Source organism: Heptranchias perlo, chromosome 4 (assembly GCF_035084215.1).
Source record: "Heptranchias perlo isolate sHepPer1 chromosome 4, sHepPer1.hap1, whole genome shotgun sequence".
NCBI classification, from domain to species: domain Eukaryota; kingdom Metazoa; phylum Chordata; class Chondrichthyes; order Hexanchiformes; family Hexanchidae; genus Heptranchias; species Heptranchias perlo.
The window spans coordinates 29,893,241-29,909,374 of NC_090328.1; the positions used below are offsets into that span (position 1 = coordinate 29,893,241).

The 16,134-nt window shown below is 42.1% G+C and overlaps 1 protein-coding gene across 1 annotated transcript in view; it reads right to left on the minus strand.

Moving 5' to 3' along the window:
- The window catches only part of iqgap2 (IQ motif containing GTPase activating protein 2), a 330,491-nt gene that overhangs the window by 178,839 nt on the left and 135,518 nt on the right, over positions 1 to 16,134 (minus strand). Inside the window, exon 3 of the mRNA XM_067982692.1 lies at positions 3,140 to 3,296. Within this exon, the coding sequence (XP_067838793.1) occupies positions 3,140 to 3,296 (157 nt within the window). The remainder of the gene's footprint in view (positions 1 to 3,139; positions 3,297 to 16,134) is intronic.

Here is a 16,134-nt window from a genome sequence, read left to right on the forward strand (position 1 = left end):
AGGGTTTTGAAAGCAGGGAGCGAGGTATGGGTGAAGTTATTTTGAGCCCCATAAGGCCTTTAAACAGGAAAGCACCTGTACCTGTAACAACAAACATCAGCCAAAACCTAAAACAAACACTCTCATGTGTCACAAAACCAGAACAGATTGTATCAGTTGTGTTACAAACATAGCTAGATGTTGTAGGGTTACATCCAGGGAGCATGTGAAATCCTGGAGTAGGATTCTGGGGAAGGTCCCAAGAAAGGAATCTGGCAATTATCGTACTGATGAAAAATTGCAGGGTGTTTTTAACATAAATATTAATTCCTGTAATCAATTCCTGTAATAATGTAAGTTTCTTCGCAGTGTAAAAGATAGAGAGAGGTTGAACACACTGACTTTTCACTTTGGAGACCTGGGTCCAGCCCAGATCAACAGGATTAGAGCTGCCCCTTTGCCAGCTGCAAGGATCTTAAATGAATTGAGTATGGGCACTTTAAACCAATTCTTATGCCAATTATTTTATAATCTATGACCTCTGGTTACCAACCTACTTGCCAGTGAAATCAGTTTCTCCCTGTTTGCTGTATCAAAACTCCTCAGTATTTTGAATACCTCCATTACATCTCCTCTTAATTATCTCTGCTCTAAGGAGAACAATCCGAGCTTCTCCAATCTCTCCCCATAACTGAAGTCCTTCATCCCTGGTATCATCCTGATAAACCTCTTCTGTACCCTCTCCAAGGTCTTAACATCCTCCTAAAGTGTGGTGCCCAGAATTGTACACAATACTCCAGCTGAGGCCTACCCAGTGAATTGTAAAGGTTTAGCATGACTTCCTTGTTTTTGTATTCAATGCCCCTATTTACAAAGCCAAGTATCCCATATGCTTTCTTAACCACCTTATCAACTTGACCTACCACCTTCAAACATTTATGTACTGTGTCTTCGTCAGAGAGAAAACCTGGCCATCAATCGGCATAAACTTACAACACACCCACTCCGAGCTCTACAATTCGATTTTTCAATGTATAATAGCACCTAATGCATCACGCAAATTGGCTGCCGCATTTCCTACATTACAACAGTGACTACACTTCAAAAGTACTTAATTGGCAGTAGAGCACTTTGGGACTTCCTGAGGTCGTGAAAGACGCTATATAAATGCAAGTCTTTTTCTAATGGCAATCAGTTCTCATATTAGAATTAAATTGTTAATGACCACCTCCCCTCCCCCCAACTATGACTGATTACTGTAGCCACCAAGGGGTCCGTACCACACCATGCCTTATCCTCCCCTTTCTTCCTTCAGTATGCTGCACAACCATCAAAATACATTGTGTTGAATACAACTGAAATCAAATACATTGCAAACACTATTGACAAATGATACTTCTTGTGGCTGTGTCCCACTACAGGACTGCCCTGTCACCATTTACACAGTAAGATGACATAGTGTGCATGAGACAAAATATCTTCAGCGCATGTGGGTAAGTTTAAAGAGAACACAAATATTAACAGTAATTCTGTGTTTGAATGAGGTGCGCCTTTATCAGGAACGTTGATACATTTACATATTCTTCTCCTCTCCATCTCCATTAAAATCAGTGCAGCAACAGGGTACAGTGGCTTGTGTGTCAACGGTCACCATGTTGGGTGTTGCAATGTTTAACCCATGACATCAATATCCATTTATACATAATTCAATAATCAAATAGATTACGCAGTAACCACCCCTCCCCCAACACCAGAACAGTTGAAAGAGTTAAGATTGAAAAACAAATCTTTATGTAAGCTGTTTAAAATGGGGAAAAAAAATACTAGCACCTGCCAACTGTTTCAAAGGTTAACCTTTGTTTTTTGTGAACATTATCCTTAAGAAGAAACTGTCTGAAGCCTCAAGAATGCATATGCACTTTGAAATAGATTGAACGTTGCACTGAAAAACAGCTTGTCGTGATCATAAGCCTGTTAGCAACAGCCGCCTAATTCCAAGGAACGTTGGACCTTAAATGAGTACTGTTTTGTGAAAATTGCATGGCAAAGCTTTTTTTTCTTGTTTGCAAACACACAATGCAAGTGGCACTGAAACAGATCATCGCATCACTTGACATTATAAGAAAAATTCTTTCCTTTCTCACAGAAAAAAATAAACTGTGACCCTTTACAAAATGCAATGTCACAGCACCCCATTCCTTACATGAAACACGTCTACAAAAAAAAAGCAACTAGATCTGAACAGGACAATTTTTAACCTGTAAATCAGTGATGTGTCAAGCACTGCAAAGGAATAGTTGAGAAAGAAACTGGCAGAGACTTTCAGGGCAAGCTACATTTCTACTTGAGTCAATAAGTGCTGGTATAAGATTACACTTAGGAACTTGAAGAAAAACAAAGTTAAACATGCTTGCGTTAGAAAGCATTTAGTATTACAACGGAGACCTGAAAGGCAAGAGTAAATGTGCTATGTAATGTGGTATTAAACAGTACGGACCAAGAAATTCTTATGTTTGATTTCTGATTGGTCTCGAAGTAGTTATCTCAACTGTAGACCATAAGAGATAGGAGTAGGCCATTCGGCCCCTCGAGCCTGCTCCGCCATTTAACTATGGCAGTGATGGGGCCACTACAATTGATTTCATGTCCCTAGTTTTAGGGGAGGGCAAGAGGGGAAAAGGAAAAGAAAAACTAAATAATTCAGACAAGGTTGCCACTTTTTGTCACAATCAATGACCAGTGCTAAAACGTGCACCTGTGTGGACTTCGGGAGAAGATAGGATGGGGTTCCACTGTGTAATGTAACCCATGGCCAAACAGTCTGTCAAAACTCACCAAATAGACTTAAGGAATGGCCACTTACTGAGGTACTGAAGGACCGCCAGTGCTCATGGAGCCATAGCCCAGTATAAATCACCACCTTCAGGTGATGAGAGAAGCAAATTGGAGGGGAAAATGAAAAAAATGGAAACTTCATTAAGGCGCTGGGGAGCTGCTGGCACCTATAAATGATATCCCAGAATAAGTTGCCACCTTCAGGAGAGGAAGGCTGCGGAACGGTTAAAAGATTGTTATAAGCCACAGCACAACAGATGGTAGGATGTGTTATATTGGAACGGTAGACCTCGATCATATCAATGCACTGTGATGACAAAGGTACCTTAAATCTTGTTTGTTCAATGTCATAGATCTTTTTTTCAGGCACCAATTTAGGAGCAAAGAATTTTGCAAGTTTGACGAGATAGACTCCATTTCTCAGTCCTTCTTCAAGCTCTGTGGTAGGGGGCAATTCATCATGCAGACAGGCTTCCATCCATCTAAAAAGAATTAAAATTACAATTAATTAAGAAACTTACAGATTTAGTAAAAGTTCCATCAAGCATTTCATTTAAGTTTCATGCCCCATTTGCCTTCCAAAACTTGATTACACATAGAACTGTTTCCTTTTTAGTACATATTTTCTCTTCCTTTTACATGGATAAAATCTATACACGTCTGTGACCTAAGTCATTGCTTGGCAAAGGCATCAGAGTGACACCCCAGAAGTGAGAAGGTCAGAACTTTGTTTTTTCACGTACTATCAGTTCCTAGGAAGAGCTTCACTGGACAGGGGCTCACCATGAAACGGGAGGGGATATGATTAGGAAAATCAGTCACCTTGCCTTGCATCTCTTAACTTTAATCTCTCTGTAGTTTGCTCTTCAATCAACTTGGTTTTTGACCTATTTTTCTTCTCTATTTTAACATTATGTTATCATTAATCCCTAATTTTTCTCTTACCTTTATGTTGCTGACCTGCTCCAGTTCATTACCAAGAACAAAGTTGAAAGTATTGCAACTTTCTTATAGAGCTTACGATGTTCTGACCCAGAAAAGTATCCTAACTCGAACCAAGTCCCGTTCACCCATCACACCCTTGTGCTCGCTGACCTACATCAGCTTCCAGTCCACCTATGCTTTGATGTTAAAATTCTCATCCTCGTGTTCAAATCCTTCATGGCCTCCTCCTCCCTATCTCTGTAACATCCTCCAGCCCTATAATCCTCAGATCTCTGCATTCCTCCTACTGTGGCCTCTTATGCATCCCTCACTCCCTTCACCCCACCAATGGTGACCATGCTGTCAGCCGTCTAGGCCCCAAGCTCTGGAATTCTCTTCCTAAACCTCTCTGCCTTCTCTCTCCTCCTTTAAGATTATCCTTAAAACCTACCTTTTAGTCCAAGCTTTTTGGTCACCTGTCCTAATAACTCCTCCTTTGGCTCTGTCAATTTTTGTCTGATTACACACCTGTGAAGCACCTTAGGATGTTTTTACTACATTAAAGGCACTATATAAATGCAAGTTATTATTGTTGAAAAGACTTGAATGCATAGTAGAAATGCCTCCCTATTTAAACCCCACTCAGATGTGTTCTACTGATCTATCGCTGGATAGGTTAAAGTTACCCATCATTTCAACACACATTTGAACAGTCTGCAGATGTGCTCTTCAATTTCAATTACAAGATTTAGTTTCTGCTTTCCATTTCTCCAGAAAATAGGAAACTGCATCACAATACATTGTACCAGACATAGAACCATAGAAAAGATACAGCACAGAAGGGGGCCATTCGGCCCATCGTGTCTGCACCAGCTCAAAGAACAACCGGGTGCCCATTCTAATCCCACTTTCCAGCACCCGGTCCGTAGCCCTGCAGCTTACAGCACTTTAGGTGCAGGTCCAGGTACGTTTTAAAAAAGAGTTGAGGGTCCCTGCCTCTACCACCAATTTGGGCAGCGAATTCCATACACCCACCACCCTCTGGGTAAAAAAGTTTTTCCTCATGTCCCCTCTAATCCTTCCACCAATCAGCTTAAATCTATACCCTCTAGTTCTTGAACTCTCTGCCAGGGGAAACAGGTACTTCCTGTCTACTCTATCTGGGCCCCTCATAATTTTGTACACCTCAATCAAGTCTCCCTTCAGCCTCCTCTGCTCCAAGGAAAATAACCCCAGCCTATCCAATCTCTTCTCGTAGCTATGATTTTCAAGCCCTGGCAACATTCTTGTAAATCTTCTCTGTACTCTCTCCAGAGCAATTACGTCCTTCCTGTAATGTGGTGATCAGAACTGCGCACTATACTCCAGCTGTGGCCTTACCAGCGTTTTATACAGTTCCATCATTACATCCCTGCTTTTGTATTCTATACCTCGGCTAATAACGGAGAGCATTCCGTATGCCTTCTTCACAACCTTATCTACCTTACAGCCACCTTCAGGGACCTGCGCACATGCACTCCAAGATCTCTCACTTCCTCTACCCCTCTCAATATATTCCCGTTTACTGCGTATTCCCTTTTACTGTTTGCCCTCCCTAAGTGCATTACCTCACACTTCTCCAGGTTGAACTCCATTTGCCACTTTTCCGCCCACTCCACCAACCCATTGATATCTTCTTGGAGTCTACAGCTATCCTCTTCGCTATCAACTACATGGCTAATTTTTGTGTCGTCTGCAAATTTGCCAATCATGCCCCCTACATTCAAGTCCAAATCATTAATATATAACCACAAACAGCAAGGGACCCAACACTGAGCTCTGTGGCATACCACTTGAAAAATATTTCCATTCGCAAAGACATCCATCAACTTATACCCTTTGTTTCCTGTTACTGAGCCAGTTTTGGATCCAATTCGCCACATTTCCCTGTATCCCATGGGCTTTTACCTTTCTGACCAGTCTGCCATGTGGGACCTTGTCAAATGCCTTATTAAAATCCATGTAGACAACATCCACTGCACTACCCTCATCAATCCTCCTTGTCAATTCCTCAAAGAATTCAATTAGGTTTGTAAGGCATGACCTTCCCTGAACAAATCCATGCTGACTTTCCCTGACTAAACCATGCCTTTCCAAGTGACAGTTGATCCGATCTCAGTTTTAAAAAAAAATTTGTTCATGGGATGTGGGCGTCGCAGGCGAGGCTGGCTTTTATTGCCCATCCCTAATTGCCCTTGAGAAGGTGGTGGTGAGCCGCGTTCTTGAACTGCTGCAGTCCGTGTGGTGAAGGTTTTCCCACAGTGCTGTTAGGAAGGGAGTTCCAGGATTTTGACCCAGAGACGATGAAGGAACGGTGATATATTTCCAAGTCGGGATGGTGTGTGACTTGGAGGGGAACGTGCAGGCGGTGTTGTTCCCATGTGCTTGCTGCCCTTGTCCTTCTAGGTGGTGGAGGTCGCAGGTTTGGGAGGTGCTGTCGAAGAAGCCTTGGCGAGTTGCTGCAGTGCATCCTGTGGATGGTACACACTGCAGCCACAGTGCGCCGGTGATGAAGGGAGTGTATGTTTAGGGTGGTGGATGGGGTACCAATCAAGCGGGCTGCTTTGTCCTGGATGGTGTCGAGCTTCTTGAGTGTTGTTGAAGCTGCACTCATCCAGGCAAGTGGAGAGTATTCCATCACAATCCTGACTTGTGCCTTGTAGATGGTGGAAAAGCTTTGGGGAGTCAGGAGGTGAGTCACTCGCCGCAGAATACCCAGCCTCTGACCTGCTCTCGTAGCCACAGTATTTATATGGCTGGTCCAGTTAAGTTTCTGGTCAATGGTGACCCCCAGGATGTTGGTGGGGGGTTCGGCGATGCTAATGCCGTTGAATGTCAAGGGGAGGTGGTTAGGCACTCTCCTGTTGGAGATGGTCAATGCCTGGCACGAATGTTACTTGCCACTTATCAGCCCAAGCCTGGATGTTGTCCAGGTCTTGCTGCATGCGGGCACAGACTGCTTCAGTATCTGAGGGGTTGCGAGTGGAACTGAACACTGTGCAATCATCAGCGAACATCCCCATTTCTGACCTTATGATGGAGGGAAGGTCATTGATGAAGCAGCTGAAGATGGTTGGGCCTAGGACACTGCCCTGAGGAACTCCTGCAGCAATGTCCTGGGGCTGAGATGATTGGCTTCCAACAACCACTACCATCTTCCTTTGTGCTAGGTATGACTCCAGCCACTGGAGAGTTTTCCCCCTGATTTCCATTGATTTCAATTTTACTAGGGCTCCTTGGTGCCACACTCGGTCAAATGCTGCCTTGATGTCAAGGGCAGTCACTCTCACTTCACCTCTGGAATTCAGCTCTTTTGTCCATGTTTGGACCAAGGCTGTAATGAGGTCTGGAGCCGAGTGGTCCTGGCGGAACCCAAACTGAGCATCGGTGAGCAGGTTATTGATGAGTAAGTGCCACTTGATAGCACTGTCGACGACATCTTCCATCACTTTGCTGATGATTGAGAGTAGGCTGATGGGGCTGTAATTGGCCAGATTGGATTTGTCCTCAGTATTGATTCTAATATAAGGAGTCACACAACACCAGGTTATAGTCCAACAGCTTTATTTGAAATTACAAGCTTTCGGAGCTTTGCTCCTTTGTCAGGTGAGTCACCTGACGAAGGAGCAAAGCTTCGAAAGCTTGTGATTTCAAATAAAGCTGTAGGACTATAACCTGGTGTTGTGCGACTCCTTACATTTGTCCACCCTAGTCCATCACCGGCATCTCCACATCATTGATTCTAATAGTTTGCCCACCACTGAGGTAAGACTGACAGGCCTATAATTGTTCGGCCTTTCCCTCGTACCCTTTTTAAACAATGGTCCTACGTTTGCAGTCTTCCAGTCCGCTGGTACCTCCCCTGCATCTAGTGAGGATTGGAAAATGATCCTCAGAGCATCCGCTATTTCCTCCCTGGCTTCCTTCCAGAGCCTAGGAAACAATCCATCCGGCCCTGGTGACTTATCAACTTTCAAGGATTCCAGTCCCTCTACTACTTCCTCTCTCGTTATGTTTACCTTATCCAATATTTCACACCTCTCCTCTTCAACTACTACGTCCGGATCATCCCTTTCCTTTGTAAATACGGAGACAAAATATTCATTTAAAACCCTACCCACATCCTCTGCTTCTACACACAAGTTACCCTCATCATCCCTGATAGGTCCCACCTTTTCCTTAGCTATCCTCTTGTCCTTAATGTACTGATAAAACATATTTGGGTTTTCTTTAATCTTACCAGCTAATATTTTTTCAGGAGGACATACACAGACTGGTGTAATGGGCAGACACATGGCAGATTAAATTTAACACAGAGAAGTGTGAAGATACATTTTGGTAAGAAGAATGAGGAGAGGCAATATAAACTAAATGGCATAATTTTGAAGGGAGTGCAGGAACAGAGAGACCTAGGGATGTATGTACACAAATCTTTAAAGGTGGCAGGACAAGTTGAGAAGGCTGTTAAAAAAAGCAAATGGGATCCTGGGCTTTATTAATAGAGGCATAGAGTATAAAAGCAAGGAAGTTATGCTAAACTTTTATAATTGTAAACAATTTTACAACACCAAGTTATAGTCCAGCAATTTTATTTTAAATTCACAAGCTTTCGGAGGCTTCCCCCTTCGTCAGGTGAACAATGTGAAATGAATGGTACCGTTCTAGTAAATCTCTTCACCCTCTCTAAGGCCTTGACATCTTTCTTAAAGTATGGTTCTCAGAATTGAACGCAGTACTCAAGCTTTCGGAGGCTTTCATTTCAGTACTCATTCATTTCACATCGTTCACCTGACGAAGGGGGAAGCCTCCGAAAGCTTGTGAATTTAAAATAAAATTGCTGGACTATAACTTGGTGTTGTAAAATTGTTTACAATTGTCAACCCCAGTCCATCACCGGCATCTGCACATCAAAACTTTTATAAAACAGTGGTTAGGCCCGAGCTGGAGTACTGCGTTCAATTCTGAGAACCATACTTTAAGAAAGATGTCAAGGCCTTAGAGAGGGTGAAGAGATTTACTGGAACGGTACCAGAGATGAGGGACTTAAGTGATGTGGAGAGACTGGAGAAGCTGGGGTTGTTCTCCTTAGAAGAGAGAAGGTTGGGGGGGGAGATTTGATAAAGGTGTTCAAAATCATGAGCAGTTTTCTAGGTAGAGTGGGCGGGGAGAGGCCGTTTCCAGTGGTGGGGGTGGGTCGGTGGCTGGCCGGATGACGCAGATTTGGGGGCGATCAGCAGGAGAGCCAGAGGAGACATGAGGAGACTTTTTTTGCGCAGCGGGTTGTGGTGGTCTGGAGTGCACTGCCTGGGGGTGCGGTGGAGGCTGATTCAGTGGTAACTTTCAAAATGGAATTGGATAAATACTTGAGGGGAAGGGGTTTGCGGAGCTAAGGGGAGGGAGCGGGGGAGTGGGACTAATTGGATGGCTATTTCAAAGAGTCGACACAGGCACGATGGGCCGAATGGTCTCCTTCTGATCTGTACCAGACTATGATACCAGAATTATTATACTTCTAGGTGAAATTGAGAGAAGTTTTCTATATGCTATCTTTTGAAAAATCTTTGTAAACTGAGTTACTTCTACATCAGTATTCCACTAGGAAATATTCTTCTGGCCACATTTATTTTCTCTACAAGATTAAATACAGTAATTAGTGGACCAAAAGTAGTAATTTGCCAGAGTTAGACCTTCAGGGAATCAGCTAACTTTGTGCATTACATATTCAAAATGCAACCAAAATTGTGTGTTTTTGCAAAAAATGGGTACATTAAATTATATATCAGCTGATGCAGGTTTTCAATGACTTCAACAAGAATCAGTCATATACAAAATGAACATTTGCTGCAGCAATACATAAGGGATACAAGTCCGGGTTAAGCAATTTATTAGTTTGAAATTGGCAATTTGAGTGTTGAGCTTTGGGCTCCTGAGCTTCAGTTCAGAGAACGGCGTGGAGAAGGGTCAATCCTTCAAATCACGGCACTGAAACTCAAGCATCATTCCCTTTCTTTCCTCCACCGCAAGTTGCAACATTCTCACACGGACAGCCAGCTAAAGTACTGTCTCGAAGCAGAATTCAGGCCTTAAAGCACCTGAAGTACACACAAATGGATAATCACGTCAACCATGCAGAAGTACAGTGATCATCCCACTCCTGTCTAACAAGAAAAGCTGGTGGCAAACATCATTGAGGAATTAGAAATGGAAAATAAGGAAAAGCAAGTTACCAAGTAAATAACAGTGTTTACATGTTTGCACGCTGTGAATTCATTCTAATTTCAATAATTGTCTTGTACCAAAACAACAAATTATGAAGTATCAGTTTGTTTTACAGCAGTGACATTCTGGTGCGTGCTGCCTGTTAAAATTTCAGTTCTGCGAGGAGATGTCAGCATGCAATAGCAGGCCTGTAATCAGTCAAATATACATCAATAGGTTAATCAGTGATTATAATGTAGTAAGGATCCAGTTACATACAGCACATTGGACCTATAAAAGAATGGCTGGGCTCAGGGTCAATGCCTCAGTCAGCAGTCCAGCCGATTATTGGACAGGCCCTGCCTACTCAGCAATTGCATTCAGCTGTGGTTCTCCCAACTACTGTGAACGAGTCTACAAGGTACTTTAGCAGTGAACCCATCCATGTTGACAAAGGTTAGCTGTTCTGTGGATTGGAAAGGCAGACTATCCAACCAGTAAATCAGACACTTTTAACAGCAGCTGAACACAGATTCAGAGTGTACTGTAACTTCAATACATCAAAAGGAATTTAACTGGGCAAACTGCACTTTGTTTTATTGCTACTTTTCATTGCTTTAAAAGTTAGACAGACATAAAGCTTCCAGTTATAGATTTTGTATTGCAGGATATGACATCGGAACATACTGATGGTATTGTTGCCACAGTAATTGGTTATAAGGCAATGTGTTCAGAAATCCTCATAACTAGTGCCAGAAAGATAGATTTATTGAAGCAAGTTTAGCATGCTGCAAAGATAAATGCTCTATGTTTATGCTGCAAAGATAAATGCTCTATTTTTTGTACAATATCATGTTAACGGAAGGCTGAAATACACTAGTGGATTTGTGCAGAACTAATCTTCATAGTTGACAAAAGCACAAAGCATCAAACAAGAATGGTACAAGAATATTTTGTCAGCGTCTGTTTCAATTATCTTTATTATACAACCTGGGATTCATTATCCAGTATGCATCATACACATCCCACTGCTGACTGACAAACGGCAGATTACAATATTCAATCCATCCTTAAGTGCAGGAACGCACTGATGGTCTAGGTTGGTGTTTATGATAAATCACTGTTCACGCTCTCACTCGGCTATCAAAACTGCATAATTATTTTCTCAGCAAAATTTGAGGATTTTTTTTTAGATACTAGAGAAGTTCAGCAATTTTAACAGCTGCCACCTTGATTCCAACAGAGACAGAAGTGATCCCAGGCCATATTTGTATTTCCATTCTCCGACTATATATAAATACAGATGGCTAACAAGGTCAATGTGTGCATGGAAACCTGCCCACATTTAAGCAGCAGTAGCCATCATTGGTAGGTTCAGCTTTCAGACAAGGATTTCCCTACTCTGTGCTGCTGCATAGCTTCCAACTGCTGGCTTTCGAAGTTCTAATCTCCTTTGTGGACAACAGGTCAGCCTAACCAGTCCACTACAGCTCCCCAATGGCACCACAAATTTGATCATAATTAACCAAAACAGACTGCTTCTCTCAAATTTTCCTTTCCTTGAAATCGCTAACAGCGATGCGTTTTGGGAGCCAAAATTCTCTACCATGTCTGGACAAGCCAGCTGTGCCTTTTCCTCAATGATGAAAGTGTTTACCCAATCTTTGTGCTGCCATTTATGTTCAGAATTGCAGAGATACCACATGTAGAACCGGTCAAGTTCTGCTTTCTGCAGCAGATTCAAAACTTACGTCCATACAAAAAAAACTGAGATCATGCCTGTTGAACAAAATTTAAAATTGGTCTGCATTTTTATGTAAACACCCACCTCCTGAGACATCCAAATCACATCACTTTCATGATGTGGCTAGCAATGTTTTTGTCAATCCTGCTGTTGCTCGATAGGACACAACTCAGCTCCATTAGCTATTTGATCACTGGGTTCCATTAATGGTGACTCAGCAGCTGCGATGACAGATCAAACAGAGGCCATTCTCATTAGTTTTTAAGCCACTGGCGAAGTGCGCAGCCTCAACCAACTTTGTGCACACCAAGATGAAGGTGGTGAGGGCCACTGAGGTGTTCTATGCTGACAACAGCTCTTTATATTACAACAGTGACTACACTTCAAAAAGTACTTCATTGGCTGTAAAGCGCTTTGGGACAACCTAAGGTCACGAAAGGCATTATATAAATGCAAGTCTCTCTTTCTTTTGGCATGTTCACAGGGGAAGAGTTTCAACTCATCATTGACCTACTTTACCAGTCATTACCAGCAAAAAGCCAATCCAGTCATAAAAAAAAATTAACAAACCCCATTGAACAAGTAACTATGACCCCAAATAGTACACATACTTATTAGAATTATTACCTCTTTTGTCTTTATAGATGTGCTGTAGACATGGAAAGCTCATTAGGAAATGCAGGCTGTTGAAATGAAGTGTCCTCACTTAGACTTTGCTCTCAGCAACAACCCTCCATGCATCCCAATCATCAGCTGGGGGATGCTGTGAAGTCATACTAGGCCAAGACACACAAAATTTCAGCACTAAACTTTTTGCAATTTAGCAAAAAAGTGGCAACTCCAGTTGGGAGCCCAGCCAATCACAGTTTTATTTTGTTTTCATTATATTTGGTTTCATTGTATCTGCAAAGATGGGCATACAGTTCAGCTGGGGCCAAAGCTTGCAATATTCATCAACACCTGAAGCCTGGTAGCAAGGATAAGTGTAGCATGCTTTGGAAGTACAGGTGACTTTGGACCTATGGTTCCCAAAGCTCTCCATCACTAGGGGTTTTCCTCATTTCATGTCTGGGTCAACTACTCCATTATCATTGCATCATGCTACTCCCAGGATGGTAGAGGGTGAACTAGATAGTCGAAGGTGAACTAGATGGTCCTTGGTCTTTTCTCGTCCTATGTTCCTATAATCCAATGGGTTCCCAACTTAATTCTGCAAATTTAATTTGAAGTTTGCTTTTCTTAAGCAGGTTTAGCCAATTCTAGGTCGGGTGGCCACATGAAGCACAGTAGGCTTCCCATCTCCTTTGAATGCGGAGACTCGCCTACTTTAAATATGGAGACCACCCTCTCTCCATTAAATGTGACCCTCCGACCCTTTAAAAAGATACTATTCATTTCACTTGTATTTTGTTTTAATTTCAATTGAACTAATAGCTCAAAATTCATCCACGGTATAAACAGAACACGCAATTCCTGCCAGTGATTAAGATCTATATACCATCCAAGAGTCTAACTGTCATTATCTTTCAACCTTAAATGATCAAAGTCCTGTAAAAATTCCAAAATACAACTTTATCCATGGTCAATTTAATTCCATTAACTCCCCGCCATCTCACACCACAGCACAATCCATTCAATCTTCATCTAGCAGCAAGAGTGCATAATGTATGCAACACACAGAGGGACTATTAGTTCAATGCAGCAGCTAAAACTATTACAATTTAAATGACAGTATGAAGCATGTTGTGAGAGTAGTGGCCAGCATATGCATTTCATGATGCTACACGGGGAGCTTCATTAAGTCAGCGGGTCTTTTTACATCTGCTCCTTCCAAACTCTGATCTCCTTTAATATTCGCCTTGGCCCTTCATCTCACTAGAAAAAAACAAACAAACATAGCCGTGGCTGGCTTATGTGATAAGCCAGGAAAAAAATCCATTCCAAGTGTATTGGAAAGCATTTCGGCAGATCTGCGTAACTGAACCCAATGTAAGATTCAATAAAGTTACTACAATTTAGATTCAAGGTTGTTGAACAAAAAGTTTAAAAAGTTCCCCCCATACCCCACAGAACCTAGAAGTGGGGCTGAAATGCAGTGTAATTTTTTTTAAAATGTAAACATCTTCCCCAGGCGCCCCCCCCCCCCCCCCCCCCCCGCCCCAGGCTTGTACAGGAGCCAAATTTATTAAAATTTTTACTTAGCTCGAATATTGGGGCTCAGGAAAAACTGGGACAAATTTGGGGGGAAAAATGGTGTTTTTCAACAGGCGCCTAGAATAGTGAGGCCGGTTTTTGAACTATTGATAGGAGAGACAAAGGGGCAAAGGTTGGAGGCCATCAGGGGAGCTCGGAATTCAGCAGCTTGAGGATCATTGGCAGTAGAGCTGAGTAATAGGAAACAGAAACACAACAGTGCCACCACTACTGGGAGGTATAATTACACTGATAAGTTGACGAGAACAAGTTCCACTTCAAATGTTAACATAGGAATTTACAATGGGACAAAATTGACCAAGTGTGACAAAAACATAACAGGGTGTCAAGTGGTGCAGATAGGGTTGCCAACTCTGGTTGGATGCATTCCTGGAGGTTTCATCACTTGACTTCCAGTCATTGGTTGCCCAACATGTCCATCCTCACAGTGCACCACCTTCCCACACCAATTGGAAAGCAAAAGACTCTCCATTACCGGATTGGATGACTTGTCAATCAAACAGCCTTTTTCTCCATTATTTTTAGAATTGATAAAAGTGTTTAAAAAATAAACTAAAAACACCTACTTGGGCAAAGAGGTACTTGGAGGTAGAAATTCACCTCAACAGGAGTCGGTACCTAAAACAAGGGAAGGGGAGAAACAACATTCTTTCTCCACCACTACCACTGTTTCTGAAACCAGCATTCCTGCTGTGCAATTTAAAAAGAAAATCAGGAAGTATGTATGACACCTTCAAGGTCCACCAACAATGCAAGACTTTCAGGAAGTCGATTCTGCAGCACATTTGGAAACCATATGCCAAGAATTCCATCATTAGGCGCAAGGGTTAAAAATGCTGTATGGAGTTATATGCCCTTCCCTTTGAAGTGCTGAAGTCCACACGTGTGCAACAGCCAAAGTATGTCTTCATGATTAAATATTAACCAGCATACTAAGTGGGGCTGCTTCACAAGGTCACCTTCTGCGCCAATAGTAATATATACACACACAACCGGAAACTTGTACAATGGGAAAAGAGCATATTTAAATTTTTAACTACTAGATAAGCACTCTCCAATGTACAGTTTCTAACATAAATCACAAACTATTAGTAGGCACATATATAAAAGTTATACTTATTCTTTGGAAAGGCTTATACTGTACTACATCATTATAAAAACATTATTGTATATGTGGATTGATGATTAGCTGTTCATTTACAGCAGATTTCTAAACCTACATGGCACTCGATGTGACATATATTCTTATCCAATGAGAGCAGTATTTTAAACATCCTACATCATGTCAACTATAAACAAGGGACTTTGGCAAGCACTGGGTTAACTATCTAAATTGTATATTCACCAAAGCAAAAACACTGTCTGATGTTTTCCACAATTTCACAACATTACACAATTACACAACTGCCAACCCATTTCCATACTGACTGCCAAGTGCCCAGATTTTGGTACCCTCACAGAGTATGAAGAGCCTGCAATAGTAAGTCCCCACAGAATAAAAAGTTAAATCTTAATCTTCCTAATCAATCTTAAATCTCTGAATATGTGCTGTACTAGTGGAGTCATGGTAATCATAGAACAAAATCTAAGTAAGCAAACATCATTTACATCAGGAGATGACATTAACCTGATTTTCTAAATCAACAGTGGCTTAATTCTTCAACAACGACGAGACAAGCCACAGTGTCAAAGTATAAGAGTACACCAGCGCACACTAACCAGCATGAACCTCAATTTCATTCCCAGACTAATATACTGTTTCTGAATAATGTCCATTTTAATTCATCCATGGTGGAGTACAGCAGGTGAGTGCAAGAGACAAGGCTGAAGTGTTGTTTCAGCCTGCTTCTGAGGTCCCGTGTCCAGCCAATTAGGTTCATTCCATGAGATATTAAGCGGCAGAGTGCATTGGACACAGCAAAGGCTATGGGCCCTGAAAATCCCATCCACAGTGAAGACTACCTGTGCACCAGCGTTAGCCAAGCAGCTCCAGCATAGCTACGACACTGGTATCTATTGGAACACCTTATGTCCTAATCACAAAAAGCAGGATAAATCTAATTGATCCAATTACCTTAGCAGTCTCCTCCCAATCCCAGTAAAGTAATGGAAGGAGTCATTAATAACATCATCAAGCGATACCTGCTCACCAATAACCAACTTATGGATGCGCAGTTTGGGCCCTGCCATAACCACTTGGC